This window comes from Prosopis cineraria, unplaced genomic scaffold (assembly GCF_029017545.1).
Source record: "Prosopis cineraria cultivar Desert tree isolate PC_DT_omini unplaced genomic scaffold, ASM2901754v1 PC14, whole genome shotgun sequence".
Classification (NCBI taxonomy): domain Eukaryota; kingdom Viridiplantae; phylum Streptophyta; class Magnoliopsida; order Fabales; family Fabaceae; genus Prosopis; species Prosopis cineraria.
This window is the reverse complement of record NW_026555345.1, coordinates 131,674-147,849: the sequence shown is the minus strand read 5'-3', so window position 1 is coordinate 147,849 and position 16,176 is coordinate 131,674. Positions and strand designations below refer to the sequence as shown.

General features: G+C 32.7%; 1 protein-coding gene across 1 annotated transcript; it reads right to left on the bottom strand.

The window, feature by feature from the left end:
* Positions 1 to 9,401: 9,401 nt before the first annotated feature.
* Positions 9,402 to 14,769, bottom strand: LOC129293740 (probable galacturonosyltransferase 3). Its single transcript, XM_054931830.1, has 9 exons — positions 14,479 to 14,769; positions 14,052 to 14,104; positions 13,826 to 13,886; positions 13,324 to 13,371; positions 13,116 to 13,253; positions 12,764 to 12,901; positions 12,307 to 12,641; positions 11,270 to 12,215; positions 9,402 to 9,854 (listed from the first exon to the last, which is right to left on the bottom strand). The coding sequence occupies exons 1-9, from the start codon at positions 14,524 to 14,526 to the stop codon at positions 9,576 to 9,578; spliced, it is 2,046 nt and encodes a 681-aa protein (XP_054787805.1). The 5' UTR covers positions 14,527 to 14,769; the 3' UTR covers positions 9,402 to 9,575.
* Between the last annotated feature and the right edge of the window lie 1,407 nt (positions 14,770 to 16,176).

Genomic DNA, 16,176 nt, shown 5'->3' with positions numbered 1-16,176 from the left:
TCTAATTGATTTTAATTTTTTTATAATATTGTGTTATAGTATAAGTTTAATTGATTTTAATTTTTTTTCCACAACAACTGAGCCAACAAAATCAAGTTTTGGTTAATAAAAAGCCATATCCCTTTAAGAAAAAGGCATAGATGGTATGTCAATATTTAAATTTAATTTTAAGATTTTTTTCATATTTGTTAAGAATATTTACTAATTACTAATTGCTTTACTGTTGAAATGCATAGATTGAGTAGGAGAGCAGAGGGTTTAGTATCATATCCTGCTATGTTCTTTTTATAAAAGGTTAGACCAACAAGGAGGGTAACATTACAAATGAGTGCATTTAGGAGATAACTAATAAATGTGTAAGTATCATTATTTTCAATTTGAGACAGTAAAATCTTTTAATTCAAACAAATAATTTATGTTTTCTAATTTGTGTCATACAGGCTACTATCTCATATAAAGCCTTAAAGGGTAAACGTCTAAGAGACGAAGATATCTGAGGTCAGGCGTTAGGTAGTCCTGACCACCTTGGACGTGTTAGGGGTGTCAGTTTTGGTATCACTAAAAAGTAAGTATTTAGGACTTTAAAGCTAGCAAAAATTGTAGCTCCTTCTTTACTTGAGTTCACCATATTAAAAGATAAGGTTGATAGGCTCCATTTCCTGGTTGATATATTGCCCACATCCGAGGAAAAGACATAGACTCCTGTGGATATTAGTTCCAACAGTAAGAGAGACGATGGCACCATAGCCTAGCCTTGTCATCCGAACCTTCCTGAGGTAATATTATTATTTTCTTTAGTTAGATTCATTTTCATATCATTAACTTATATGTTTCCATTGGTTTAAGGCAAAGCTAAATGCAAGTTTTTGGCAAACAATTTAGATCATCACATGGTTGCAACTGGTATAATGTATAATGTCTTGGGGGCACTATACATAATGTGCCAATTCCTTTGGGCCATGCATGAGCTTGTCTTAAAGTTTCTTTGGATGAAAACTATGAGCTTCCTATTCCTACCAAGGATGTGATAATTGTGGGAAATGCATTGGGCACCTTTATTGTGTGGCCCACCACTCTTATAAGGATAACAAGCAAAGATAAGGTATATATATGATTTATTACCTTTGTTTTTATATAAAAACTTCTAATCTCTGACTACCATTGTTACATAGTCCAAGGAAAAAGATTTCGCCAGCAAACAATTGATCGGCAGTGAATCGAAGATTGTTACAACTCCCCTGCTTCAAAAGACAGCTTCAATTGTCACATAAATTCCTGACTTCACTAGGGGCATATGTAGACATGTAAAGGAGTATTCATAATTTTGTTATGTTAGACATCCTATTTGAGCATAGCATGTATGACAGAGATCATATCAATCACATAACGCTCGAAATAGTGGATGCAGTTCTCTACCATGTCATGATTAGCACAACTGTCATGGATTTTTATTTGAGGTGCTTCTTTTGCATAAGAATGGTTATTATTTTATAAATATCTACTAATATATTTGATTTATTCATTTTAGATGTCTCTACCATATACTCCCTATGCCCCCACAGCCATACTAAGATGTTTACCTTCATTTGTCCTTATGGCATTGTTAGTTTTTGAGACTTAGGGACTCTGATCATGAAGATCAAGCAAAGTGGTTGTGCGATCATTTAAAGCCAAGATTGTTAAGAAAGGGGGAGGTTATTCTTGATACTTTACATGCAAAGGTTAATTATTTATTTTTAATATGTCTTCTCAATTATATTAACTATTTTAATTCATTATATATTCTTCACAATTGTTAATTATTTTAGCAATCATTGCATGCTGATTGCTCTCAATCTAGCTGAGTAAAATATGAGAAATTGACTATCTATTATTTATGTTTTGTTGGTGGGGAACTATATAATCACAAAGATATGATGGAATTAATCAACAAGTAAGTGCATTAATTAAGTTTCATGCTTGCGTTTTTTGATATTTTAAACTTTTTATGCCAACTTCTATGTTATTAAGGTGTTTTTGTACCGTGAGGATGAATCTTTAACTGTTCTTAGGGTCAAACTATTTGACCACTTGTTCACATGGACAATAATAAAGGTATGCTTTTAAACATTAATTATTCAAGTATTTATTACCAATTATTAAATATTTTAATATATCTTTATTGTTTTTTCAAAGTTCCTACATCAAAGACCAGATTCCGTAGACTGTGGATATTGCGTGAGGAGATTCATTAGGAATATCGTCACTCATACCAACACTTCAATCCTTGCTAAGGTTCATATTTAATTAAACTTCATTTTATATATAATATAGTTTCATTAGTTAATTAGCTAACTTTGTTGTGGTTATAATTATGATGATACTTATTATGAAGAATTTAAGGATGATTATATCAATGAAGTCATGGAAGAGTGGTGTCAAAACGTATTTCAAATATGGATCATGCAAAATGCATGCGCGTATAAATTTGTGACCTTTAAGAATAGTATTGTGATTTAGGAATAAGTTTTGTGACCTTTTAAGTAAAAAGAATAAGTTTTGTGATTGAATTTATGTTTGTTAGCAATGCGCACGCGCGTCACACACACATGTTCTTTTAATTTTGAAATAATATAATTGATGATAATACTTGTTGGATTGTTTAGGTCTACTTTGAATATAAATTTGTCAATTCTATTGCAAGGACTACTTAAAACACAACATTTATATTGAAAAAATTTACCACAACATATTTGACAGTTATTTGTATAACCATCAAATATTTACATATATTTGACAATTATTTAAAATAACCATAACATATATGTAGAAATATTTGACGACTATTTTGAATAATAATCAAATATTCCCTACTAACTTCTTCACAATAGTATTTCTAGCACATTATACTTGACGATCATCTAATAACCGTCAAGTATATTGCACAATATTTGACAATTAAAGAACCATCAAATATATGGTTCTTAATAAATGATATGGTCATATTGAACCATCAAATATAATGAAAAACAACCTTAAAATATATTATATTTTATAGTAGTGATAACACTAACTTTATCATGATTCAAAGCTTTACATTTAGAGTCTTTACCAATAACTTCGAATCAAACTCAAAAACTACTCTAGTATATATAGCCCATATTAAAAGGAATTTGAATACCCCTTAGTAATGTCCATTTTTCCATTTCTAAAATCGTACATAAGCCTATATTGTAAGAATGACCTGTAATCCATCTTCTTTTCTCTTCACATAAAAGTCCACCACAACCAATTTTGCTCTTTGCATTTGAAATTTTTCCATTAACATTGAATTTAAGCCAATGTGATAGAGGTGTGGACCAACCCATTTGCAAGTACTTTGATGGTTTTCACACAAAACAGAACCAAATTCTATTACAAAATGCCTCTATGTGTTAATAATGACTGAGGTGGGGTCCATAGGTTTTTAGAAGTTAGGCTTAAAAATAACTTCATTTCTCCCATTCCATAAATTCCATAAAGCTACACCCCAAACTAAATCCCAATCTATAGTGAAAATTTAACCCAATTTTCTTTTAAGAATCAAGAAAATTAGGAACTAGTCATGCAAAGACCAAAAAAAGAGCAAAACAATGACTTTCAAAATTCACAGTGAAAATATAACCCAATTTAGATTTGTATTTGTACAAAATCCATAAATTTTTAGTGCCCAAATAAGAAATTTGACTCAAATCCAAATCTATAAATCTCCAAACGAACCATAAAGAAAAAGTCTTAACAATAAGAAATATTATTAGTTAATACCCATGCCTTGCTTATCATCAATATAAAGTCTCATAATATCTGTGAGTAGTTCAGGAAGTAATATGAGTTCATGCTCGAATACATGGGCATGCTAGAAAATGAGCACACTTTAGGTTGCTCTTGCTAGAGTAGTTGATCTTAAGATCCCATCCTAAATAAATCATCAATCTAATCTCATTTATCTCATTATACTAAGGGTGATTTAAGCCTCCATCTTTTCAGATTAGTTGAAATGCTTCTAATAAGTCTAAATAGAGTTTAATGTTTGAGAAACCACATTGCTTACAAACATTTAGGCTTGTCCTCAAGGCCATAAGTTCAGCTACAGGCAACAACAATAACAAGCATTATCTTACTTAGTAGAGTTGGGTACATAAATTATATGATGCTATTGTCCTCTATCATTTATCAAGCTTTTAGGAATATTATTAATTAAGAGGTCTTGGTCAACAACTTTCACATGGGGGGAAATTTAAATTTTTTTTTGAAACCTGTAATCCAATTACCACTCAAGTTTCTTATTGCTCCCATATAAGTTGTGTTCCTTTGGAAGTTGACAGACCCTTCCACATCGACTCTGAGACAATTTACAAAGATAAAAATTTTAAATTAAAATAATAACTAATTAAAGCTTGTTTGTTTAATTATAGACCCACTAATGATAATATAATGAAACTCAATGTTATGAAATTCTATGTTGATTACCATAACCATGTATGTTGTGGTTTTAAGAATATATAGTTTTATATTTAATTAAATAAGTATAAAAATAAAAAGATCAAAATAGTCCTATATAAAAAAAATTTTCACTTGGATGAACAAAATTTTGAAACTCAATTGACGAAAATGGAGGGATGAAACAAATAATCTGCACATAGAATCTCACATGAACTACTTCTCTGCCTATTAATTATTAATAGCTTCAATATGTACATTTGCGTATAGAATCTACACATACATTATAATATCTCTAAAATTAACCTACTATTTAACTCTCCCTACTATGATAATTAAGGATAATAACCCCTAATAACCATTGCAATGGTAGAAAGGCAATGGTTATTAGGGGCTATTTGTTTCATGTAGCTGACTATTTATATTTAAGGTACTAGGTTGAATATAAAACTCTTTAAAAATGGGATCCCAAATGCATTTGAATTCAAATCAAGTTTAATAAGCCTTTTACATTTACAAGTCATAGTAATAATGATTTGGGAAGCATGGCAATCATTTAAAAATACTTTAAAATGATAAATAAGGACGGAATGGTTAAAACCCACCTTCTGGTACTATTTGCTGCAATTAATTGCACATTAGCTATGATTCGTGGAATATAGGTAATGTGTCATGATAACAACTTTGTTGTCATGACAACATGCACGGCCTAAATTCCACAAGTACACAACTTCTCTGTTCGATGTCCAGTCAAAGTGATTCAAACCCCCATAAAAAGCTTATTTAAAGCTCTAGCCATTGGCTTTGGTCTCAATTCAAAATCACATCACATGAGGAAGTTGGATAATTGAAACCATTTTTCCATGTTTTCCTACTTTTCAAACAACCTAAGCGTCCAATTCTTTTACCATAAGCCAATAGCCACCTATAGACTTGAAACCATCCTTAATGGACCTAGACCTACTCATATAAATCATTACATTCAACAAAATATGCATATATCATGATTTGACCTCCTAATCAACTAAATCAAACATATAATCCATAGGAGTCAAATAACAATTCAAACTTCTTAAATACTTGTCCAAATCATTCATTCAATATATGTATGTGTGAAGACATATTTAGCCTATTAGAAATACTAATGGGGATATCTTCCCTATATTAACTAGAGATATCTAAAACATAGTTCTATATACAAATAAATATAAATGGAGCTATACAAGATACAGATCTAGTTCTAATGCTCAGGATTGTTCTCCTTGCCATTACTCGAATCTTTACTTAGAAAATATTAAACTACAGGGGTGAGATAATCATCTTAGTAACCAAAAATTTACTGAACTCAATTATATACAAATAAAGTATTTAAGGGTGTGAAAAGCAGGCAATTAGCATAATACATTATATAGTGTAAATATCTATGCATAATCATTAACTAAACTCCTTTATCTCCTCCTTATTCTTTATGACTAAGTCTATGGGCTATAATTCATAATAGGACTAATTCATTTGATTGGACTAGCCTAAACTTTTTAATGATTGAGGGATGACTTTGCCAAAGGCTACCATTGTCAAACTCAGACCATGGACTTCCTCACTGTCAAATCCCACAAGATGTCATGTTCCGTTGGAACCATATCGACTCACATAAGAGGGTAAACACAGCTATACTGGAAACACACCAAACTCCTATAGAAGAAGGTGAACACTGAAACTAAGCAACATTAGAGCAAACTAAGTGTTATCAAGCCATATGGTCTTATTATACTACTTTCTTCCCTTATGGTGAACTCCCACCCATTTCATTTTACAATCATGCCATATGATTTCATATGTCTATACGATATATACATATTCATATATAATTCAAATCATACTTTTCAATCATCAATTACTTATACTCTCAAATCATTATATGTTTCTCAAATTATTTACATACTCATTTTAGAATTTTTTTAAAATGTAAAATAGAACTTTCATATATCAAACATAGATTTAACATTTTTCGCATAACTAAAAATATTTAAACAATCATATGAGGGAATCTAGGCTCTTGGTTACCTTCAACCCTTGAGTTAATTAAAAGGAGCACCTTTGGATGCTTTCTAATTCCAAGCTCTTACTTGCCCCAATAGCTCACATGAGTTAGTCTATAATTTAGACAACTTATAAACATCACCAACCTAAAACCTAAACTAAAATTCACATAGGAAGAGAGGAGAAGGGTTAGGGAGACTTATCCAACATTTTTCAAGCCCTAGCTAGCCTCCAATGACACCCAAGAGCAAGCCTTAATAGAGCTTTCGTCGATCTCCCTTATCCATTTCTCCATTTTTTTCTATTTCCTTCTCTCTTCATAAACTAATTTAGTTTAGAATCATGCAATCCATTATAGCACATTGCACATTTGCCATGGCAAATGATGCAATAGGCGAAATTTGATTTTAGCTTACTCTCCTAAGGCTAAATGTGATCCAACACTAGCCTAGGCCAAATCTTAAACCTAGCCAAGGTTCCAATGACCACAATATAATCCTTAATTTGCGATTAACTTAATTAACTCTCAAATTTCCCATTTACCCTTGATTAGTCTAATAAATTCTAATTAAATTTTCTAGGATGTTACATATATATATATAATATGCATCTTTGCCTATTTACTTTGAACAAGTGTAAAAATAGAAATGAACTTGTAAATGGATGAGGAGAACAACAAACAAGATCTAAAAAATCTAGAACTTGAAGGAACTTTCAAATGGCAAACTAGATTGATAAAGAAGGAGATCACATCTAGATTAGAAATTTAATTCTTCATGAATGAAGATTGCTCTGCTATGCTTTTCAAACTCCTTTTGTTCTCTACCATGCTTGCTTCACATTCATAAAGAGGGAGGGAGGGGAAGGAAAAAGAGGTGTATGATTTAGGTTAAAGAAAGAATGAGAAAGGATAAAAGACGTGTTTCTGATGGCAACAATGCTAGAATAGTGGACAATAATTAGGAAGGAGGAAGGAGAGTGGTATTGGTGTAGTGGAGAAGACAAATGACAAGGGAGGAGGAAGGAAGGAGATGAGCGTAAGGAGACAAATGGACTGGAGGGTAAATAAGACTTTTTCAAACATGCAATAAGTAGTAATGGGCATTCAAAGAAGAGAGACGTGAATGGGTATTATCAAATTTTTAGTAATCATCATTACCATTGTAAGCCTCATTACCATGCAAATTAAAGAAGAGCGAAACTAAACTCCTTTTCCTCTTAATAATGCAATGTTGATTACCATTAGAAGTTTGTAATGGAGTTGAATCAAATGGGCTTTAAAGCTCTTAGAATTGGACCAAATCAACCATTTCAACTAGTCAAACAGATGTGTTATGGGAATTACAACCAAAAGGACAAATCCTTTAGCCAATGCTATGACTGTCAACCTTAAAAAAATTTTGAAATAAGTAAGGGCATTTTCATTATTTCTCACACAAACTTATTTCAATTCAATCTTCAGGCACTACAAAGAAGGTTCAAATCTATTAGTCATTTTTAGCAGTTAAACTCCTTTAGTTGTCCTTCATTGTGTAACATCCCATTATTTTCCTTCCCTTATGTTACTTATGAGTCATTAAGGTTAGGTTGTGCTTATAGTGGGTGATATTGGTTTAGGAATGATCATTGGGTTATATAAGGTTTAGGATGAGTTTTACTACTTGTTTGAGGAGTAGAAAAGAGTAAAATTTGCAAGAATTTAAGAAGTGCCTACTGGTGTTCCAATGCCATTATGTTGGTGTTACAAGAAGAGAGACAAAAAGAATAAAACATAGGCTCTAGTGATCTAACACCAGTATCGTGGTGACTTAGCACCATGTGCGGAGAAAAACAAAACAAAACATAGCCTTTGTTAATCTACCACCAATATCATGATAATCTAGAACCACTAGCAAATCTTTTTATATATAGCTGCAAAAAATGACACAAAAATGAGAAGGGTGTAAAATGGAATTTCAGACTTAAAATGGTCAACCCTAATAAAACCTCTTTTAAGCCATATTAATATTAATTTTAAATTTAAGTTAAAATAATACAAAGTAAAACTAAAAAATATGCCTAAAAGATGAAATCCTTGAGTCAAATTATGTTTATGATCATGATGATAATCACAATCATCATGATGTTACTGACTAGTGTTTATTGGTGTTGATTTTTTATGATGTTGCTATTTGCTATGATATTGGATTTGTATATTTAAACTTTACATATTTGTTGTGATGTGTATTTACTTAAATTTATTTTTCTAGATTAAATATTATGTGTAATATTTTTGGGTGATTGTAAATATGTTTATTAGTTTTTTAAATTGGAAAAGAAAAATATATTGTGGTACCCTTGACCCCTGAAGGTCAGGATCGGCTTTCTAAAGCCTAGGTGCCCTTCGAGGGCCATCCCAGTCCCCACCATGAGTTGTAACAAGATGATGATTGACTTGATCAAAGAGCTACGGATGTATTTGGATTTCAATTGAAAAAAATTGATTACGAAAGAAATTAATTATCATATGGAGTTTTAAATAACTTTTCTTGTAATGATTAAACTAAAAAAACATTACACCAATATATTAACTGATTTAATAAAATATTTTACTTATTATTAGTTTGATCATAATTTTTGAATTATTAATCATTGAACTAACCTTGAACCAATACCTTAACTTGCTTAATAACCGATTAGGTTTTCAATATCTTCACCTAAACGAATAAAAAAACAAAAGAGTTTTAGGGTGATTGTATTCTTAAACTTTCAAGAGCCACGATTATAAGAGTACAAAGAAAGGACTTTGCAGGATTAGTTAATATGTTATTTATTTATGGTTTTTTTTTTGTTTGAAACTAGTTGATTGAGCAGATATTATGAGAATAATTAATGACGTAATTTGTCCCCATAAACGTCAAGTCTGGACAAATGTTTCCAAGTGCCATATTGTCATCAAATTTATGTCATGACATCGACTGTGAAAAATGCATTTGATCTTCTGTGAGATAAATATACCACAGGTTTTGACTCTCTCATACTAAACAGTTACAATTTGTTAGAGATGATGGGTTGGAAACAAGAAACGGATCCATCAATTACTGTTCACTAATGTTGCAGAGTTGAAGGTACGGATTATCAAACATAAGGTATCTGGACCAATACGATTTATACTTCGAAACAGCAAGATTCAACCATGGCTTGTAGTTTCCATTGTAATGGATTACAGCAGCATTTTCAATCTCTGTTAAATTCAAAGCAGGGTCATAGCCAAGTCCCAAAACATGCCAGCCTCGAACCAATGGATAGGTAAGATTATAGAAGGTGATTAGTCCTGGGGGCAACGTGCCCAGTTTCCAAAGAGTTCTGTCCTCGTTCTGCAAAACAGAAGAATCGTCATTTCTATACCAGGTAAATAAAGATAAAAAAGCTAGCTCCCCCCAACCCTTTTTAAAAGATAAAATATATTAAAAAAGGTTTAAAAAAAATTGCAACAGTATAGGTCTCACAACCAAGCCTAGATGAGATAAACTATGATCTTGTTTGGTTGTTAGAAATGACCAAATAGGAATGGATTGAACAAATCAAAACAAAAATGAACAAATCACTATTTCCCCTCACGATAAATATGATAAAACTCAATACTGCATATTACAAATATAGAAATCATCATATTCATTAAAAACTTCATAAATCATAACTCCTAATCCTATATTTCTGCATGAATATAGTTAACCTATTCCTATTCACATTTTGATTTTTTATTTTTTCAACTCATTTCATTACATTCCTTTCTAACAACCAAACGGGACCTAAATGTAGCAATAACAAAAGAAATATAAGCAAACAAGAAATCAAGAAATCTACACCGTAATTAAGAACATTCAAGATTAAAGAACATAAACCCTCAAATGCTAGCCCCCCTAAAACTTAAGGGGTTATGTAATTTTCTCGCCCTACTTTTAAAGTTGATAAGAAACGTCTAGAAATCCAATTTTGCACTACATGACTATTCAGTTAACTTTTTCATTTAAAATAGGGAAAACATAACCTTTGGTCCCTATAATTTTATCGAATTTTGCTTTTAGTCCCTATAGTTTTCTTCCAATGTTTTTAGTTCTCACGGGGATTAAACACTAAAAAAAACTGAAATTATAGGATCTGAAAAACAAACATCACCCAACCTTTTTAAAACTATAGGGACTGAAAACATTAGAAAAGAACTACAAAGACTAAAAACAAAACCCGATTAAACTATAGGAAACGACGATTGAATTTTTGCCTTTAAAATATTATCCCCGCTTGCCCATATAGGCTGAAAGAGACCTAGCCAATCAAAATTAAATCGAATACATCATTCCAAGTGGCCGCAAAGGGCTTTTTTGTTGCAGGAAAATGTGATAGGGAATGAGCTTTGCTCCAATGCCAGGTCAGAAACACACCAAAAAAAAAAAACAAATTTGGTATCTTAATTTACAAAGACAAGTGGCGTTATGATTGTGAAGTAAAAAGTTGAAGGAGGGATTATCTTGCACAAAAGATAAAAGTTGAGGGATTGATAGTCAACTTTCAAAGTTAGAGGAAGTAAATTACAAAATATCCTGAATTGGGAAAATTCTTTGCATTTGGGCCTAAAAAAAAAGCCATTTTGTTATAAAATGAGAAGAAAAGATAACGACATGCCCATGTACACATTAAAATCCTAAAAAATACCAATTATAGGGGCAACCAATTTGTTATAAACATATTCAAGGAAATTTAAACCATACTTATAACACTTGGTAAAACTTACCATATCTTGCCATCGATGATATATGCCAGTGATGTTTCGTTTCTTCCACTCCTTCAAGTCAAAAACATTCATTCCAAACGCCCAACCACAAGCATTTGGACTGAAGTTATTCGAGATCAGTGGATTACTAAAGTTGAGGTATTTATCAAACCTATGGAAGCTCTCTTTGCATGTCTCCACTGCGCCATTCACCATCCCTTTCAGATCAATGGACCAAAGAGGTGTCAAATCCTTCTGCACAACAATGTCATCATCCAGAAACAAAATTTTGTCTAGTTTTGGATAAACTTCAGGAAGGTAGAACCTCAGGTGATTCAGCATGGATAAATATTTGGGATTTCTATATTTTAGATTGTCAGATCCTACGGAAAGGGAGGAAGGATGATTAACTTTGAAGTAATATTCCTTAATTCTTGCTGATTCAAGCTGCCGAAGAACAGAACAATATGAGGAATTCAGCCACTTGAAATCATCGATATTTTGAACTTCAACAGTAGCTTTAGCAGGGGCGTTGATAAGAAACCACATTCTCATTGCAGCAAAATTCAACTTATCGGTCACTATATGAAACACATGCTTCTCAGGTTCCTTTGCATTATGCACAGTAGAATTAACAACCACTGATGTAGCCAGCACATTATCAGAAAAGATAGCATAGTGGTAAAGAGATGGATCTTCAATCTTTTCTTTGTCAAAATTTCCTTTTTTATGATAACCAAGCAGGAAATAATCTGCTGCAAGTTGCAACGGAAGGCAATGCAATGGTCTAGGCATGGTTTTGGCAGCTAGCTGAATTAAGAATGCACTCCTTTTCTTTTGCAAATTAACACTCTCTTCAGTTGACTGGAGCATTACCCTTAACTTCCTTGCCACTAAAAGACAGTCATGGAGCTGGTCCTTTGCCATAGATAGAACACGACCCATAGCTTTTGCTTGATCAAGTGCACTTGGAAAAGCAATAAATAGAAACTTTGAATTAAAATAAAAACAATCTAATATGCCCACAAAACTAGAAAACAAAGGACTAAATCAAATACCAAGAGCAAAGCTCTGCATCAGAACTTGCTTCTCCAATAGCAAGCTGACTTTCTCTAGACTGTTTTATAAGAGCATTGTAAAGAATAGTTTTGTTTTCAGCCATTGCAATATTGGTATATGCTTTGGCCATTATTATTTGATCTCGCATGAGTTTCAGAGTTGAATCTGAATTTGGATTCTCATATTCTCTCCTCCATATACTGAACTTGCCCTTCACCGTGGTGACAAAGCCTTCAGCACGTTCAATCACTTCTGCAACAATTTTGCTGTCAGTTTCTTTCTCTTGTTGAATAAGCTGAGCAGCACGGGCTTTCCTTCTTTCTTGCCGCATTATCTAATGGATTAGAAATAATTAAACCAGCTTAAATCAACAGTAGATTCATGGAAAAAGAACAAACTCATTTTATCTCCATTTTCTCTTAGTCAAGTTAAGATAAATACAACTTTGGTAATTACCCGGCGATTTGTCATCACTGGGCTCAATGGTGATGCACGAGGATGATTCTCTCTGATTTCTCCAGAATAACGTTCATCTACAGAGTGCCAAGGATTCTCTCCAAAAGTTGAACTAGCGTGGAATGATTTCACCAGTGTCTGAAAGTATGTCAGGTTATGAATCTTACTGCCAGTGATAAAAGACAGAAAATGACAGCTTAATTTGTGATGCCATACATTTCAACTGAGAAATGGAAACATAAATATTTTGCAGTAGTTGATTCTAATCACAACTAATTCTCCTAGGAAGGAGTCCTTGCACTTAATTGCAACAATCTGAAATTAATTTGTTTACAAATTCAAACTGAAGTACCTCAGAGCTTTTTTGCAGTTCAAGGTTTCCATCAACATGGTTTTCCCAGATCCAGGAATCAGACAAGTCTCTCGTCTTCATCCTTGCAAGTCTAATATTACCAGAAGTATCACTGTACGTGGCAATTATGTCAATGTCCTGTAGAAAATTATCACTCTATAAGAATATTGTGGGCTCCAGTGAATATGATAATGACATCCAACAATACCTGTTCATCTGGATAATTGCTGACTCTAGTGGCAGAAATATCCCGTTCCTGTTCAAACAACAATATTAATATGGTTAAGAAGTGCCACACGAGTACAAATAGATAGGCTTTTCAAAATGAAATGGTTCAATGCATGATCTCCGCAGAAAGCCATATCTTAAGACCAGTAATTTCCAAGGTACAGATGGTTTCTATGTTAATCTACATATCATCATCGTGACTAGAAAACTAAGCAAAAACCGTATGGAAAATATATAAATGTCATTTCTTCAATGTCTTTATCGTCACTTAAAACAGGAGGAGCACCGCATTTCAGAACTCAACTTAAAAATGCAGGCACTCGAAGATGAAACAACGAGTGTCTACAGTTAACTCTGACTAGGATATGCATGTTAGCCCTACATTATTACTGAGAAAAAAAAAAAAAACCAAAGAGTTATACAGTTTTTAAGAAGGAAAACGTATAATAAAGGACAAATGCAATCCTATCTGAGATAAAAACCTTTCTGCGATGACTTTGCTCACAATCATGCAGGGCCGAAGATCCTCTGATATCTTTATGACTGAAAATAAAAAGAAAAGGAGAGAAAAGGAGAGCATGGTCAAAGATGTTAGAAGCTTTCTAACCTTTGCTGCAAGGAGGGTATGGAAGTATTAATAAATAAAGTGATATATTAACAGCAAAACAGTGTGATGAATCAATGGACTGAGTTGAGGAGTGACATTACTTGGTTGAAAAATCTGACGAATCTGTTCGTACAACAGCAACGACTAAGAGAATCTACACAGTTAATCAAAAGAGTAAAATTTCAGTCATTGGATCATATGAAGAAACGAGAAGCAAGTTACTAAGCGATACAGTCCAAATACAGGGTTAACTGTTTATACGGACAATCTTGCAATCGATGAATAGCTAAATAGAGATGTCTTCCTTTTTCTAATTCAAGTTTACAAGACCAACCAGTTCAACATGTGAATTAATCCTATAACCTAATGCTGGACATTGAATTACAGGAAGATGAATAGATCTTAAGGATCGGGAATTATAGGAAGGCATAGACCTAAAAAATTCAACAAAGAAATCATATGGATGTATCAGTCATAAATGGGATCCAAGTCCCAGAAAATGAAGAAGCACAAAATGAAAGAGATTACCATTAAGACAAAGAATAGTCGTGGAGAATTGAAGTCCATGACAAGCATAGAATGAATGAGAGACAGAGTACGTTTCAGCGGGAAAGAGATCAGATTGCAGACTCTATATTACTGTTTCTCTAGTTGGTGATTTGGGGCCATTTATTGACAATTGAGTTGAATACAACGTGGGCTTCGAAATTCTCATTGTCGTCCCATTCGTTTGAAGGTTGCAGTGAAGGCTATCGGAACCCAATACGGAACCGTGATTAATACAATGGGATGTGGAAGTGCGGCGGAATTCAACGGAATGCACCCCTCTACTCTTTCCATTCGAAATTATAAAACAAAATGAAAGTATGTCCCAAAATATAAATAATTTTAAAAAATAAAATTTTATTAATGAGACATTTTAAATAATATTTTTTTAAATAAAAAAAATTGAAATAATATTATAGGATAATAATTTAGTATATAAGTATTTTTAAAAGCTTATAATTTAGTTTTGAAAAAATAAATTTGTAAAGTGTTGTTATTGTGTTTAATTAGTATATGTAATCTCTTCCAACTTTGTCTTATAATTTGAGATTTGGAAGATTTTACATAGCGTTAAAATTAAGAGTCATTTGATTTGCTAGAAATGAGCTCTAGGAAAAGAAAAGGAAAAATGAATTAGTAAATGCCTTTGATTGATTGGTTGGCATGAAATTTGATGCTTGGAAATTAAAATTTAGGTAGGACGGTGAAAATTTGGTTCCCATCTCATACCCTTGGAAAATCATATTTTTTCAAGAAATTAATTTTGTTGACCAAAATATCCTTTCTCTCTTTTTTGATGAAATAACATGGCAAAAGCCTAAAACCAAAATCAACACACAACAAATCTTAGGCTAGAAAAGCCCATCCTATCCTTAAAAAGGAAATCGTCCACCTTATAGATGGCTCATCTAAAATACACAAAGCATTGGATTGGAGCAAGCTTTACCTCACCTACCAGTTGGCACACTTGTTACCTTCCCTATATGTGCGCATCACATTCAACTCCTAGCCAACCTGCATTAACTTCCTGATGCAACAAATCCACCTACTATACCCTTCTCCATTCAAAATCATCTCCTCCAAATGTTTGACAACCATAAGAGAATCAGATTCAATTACCACTTTGCGAAAATCCAACCTCTATATAAGTTCCAAGCTTGCTAATACAACCCACAACTTTGCTTCCTCACTACTACATCACCTTAACCTTTGGCCAAAACCCTTAATCTACTTCCTGTTATGATCCCTTACTAAACCGCCACACCCTGTAACACCATTCCCCATTATAGCCCCATCAATATTTAGTTTAACTTACCCCTCCTTTGGACAGATCTAACGCACCTCCATACTCATCTGACTACTCACCTCAACCTACACCTCATTCACACTCATAATCTTTGCAACCTATTATCTAATAATAGCCACTAGATCTCCATACTAGGGACAAAGAGCTCATAGTTTCTCTAATACCAAAATAAACCACACATATATAGCAAAAACCATGCCATCCCTACCACTCACCATTGCATTCTTTAAGATTTTGCATAAACCACTCCTTGCTTTGTAACTCAAAAAACATTTCAGGCCTAATACTCTTCTTTGCCAAACATTCATTCTGCAATAACCATCTATCATCCCAAAATTTCACATTACTATCCTCATTCACCTCTCACCCTACAT

Excerpts from the sequence above, each read along its gene's own strand:
- LOC129293740 (XM_054931830.1), bottom strand. The coding sequence starts at position 14,526 with ATGCTTGTCATGGACTTCAATTCTCCACGACTATTCTTTGTCTTAATG. Across the intron at positions 13,887-14,051 it reads TCGTCAGATTTTTCAACCAA|TCATAAAGATATCAGAGGAT; the intron begins GTAATGTCACTC and ends TTTTATTTTCAG. Across the intron at positions 9,855-11,269 it reads ATCATCGATGGCAAGATATG|AACGAGGACAGAACTCTTTG; the intron begins GTAAGTTTTACC and ends TCTGTTTTGCAG.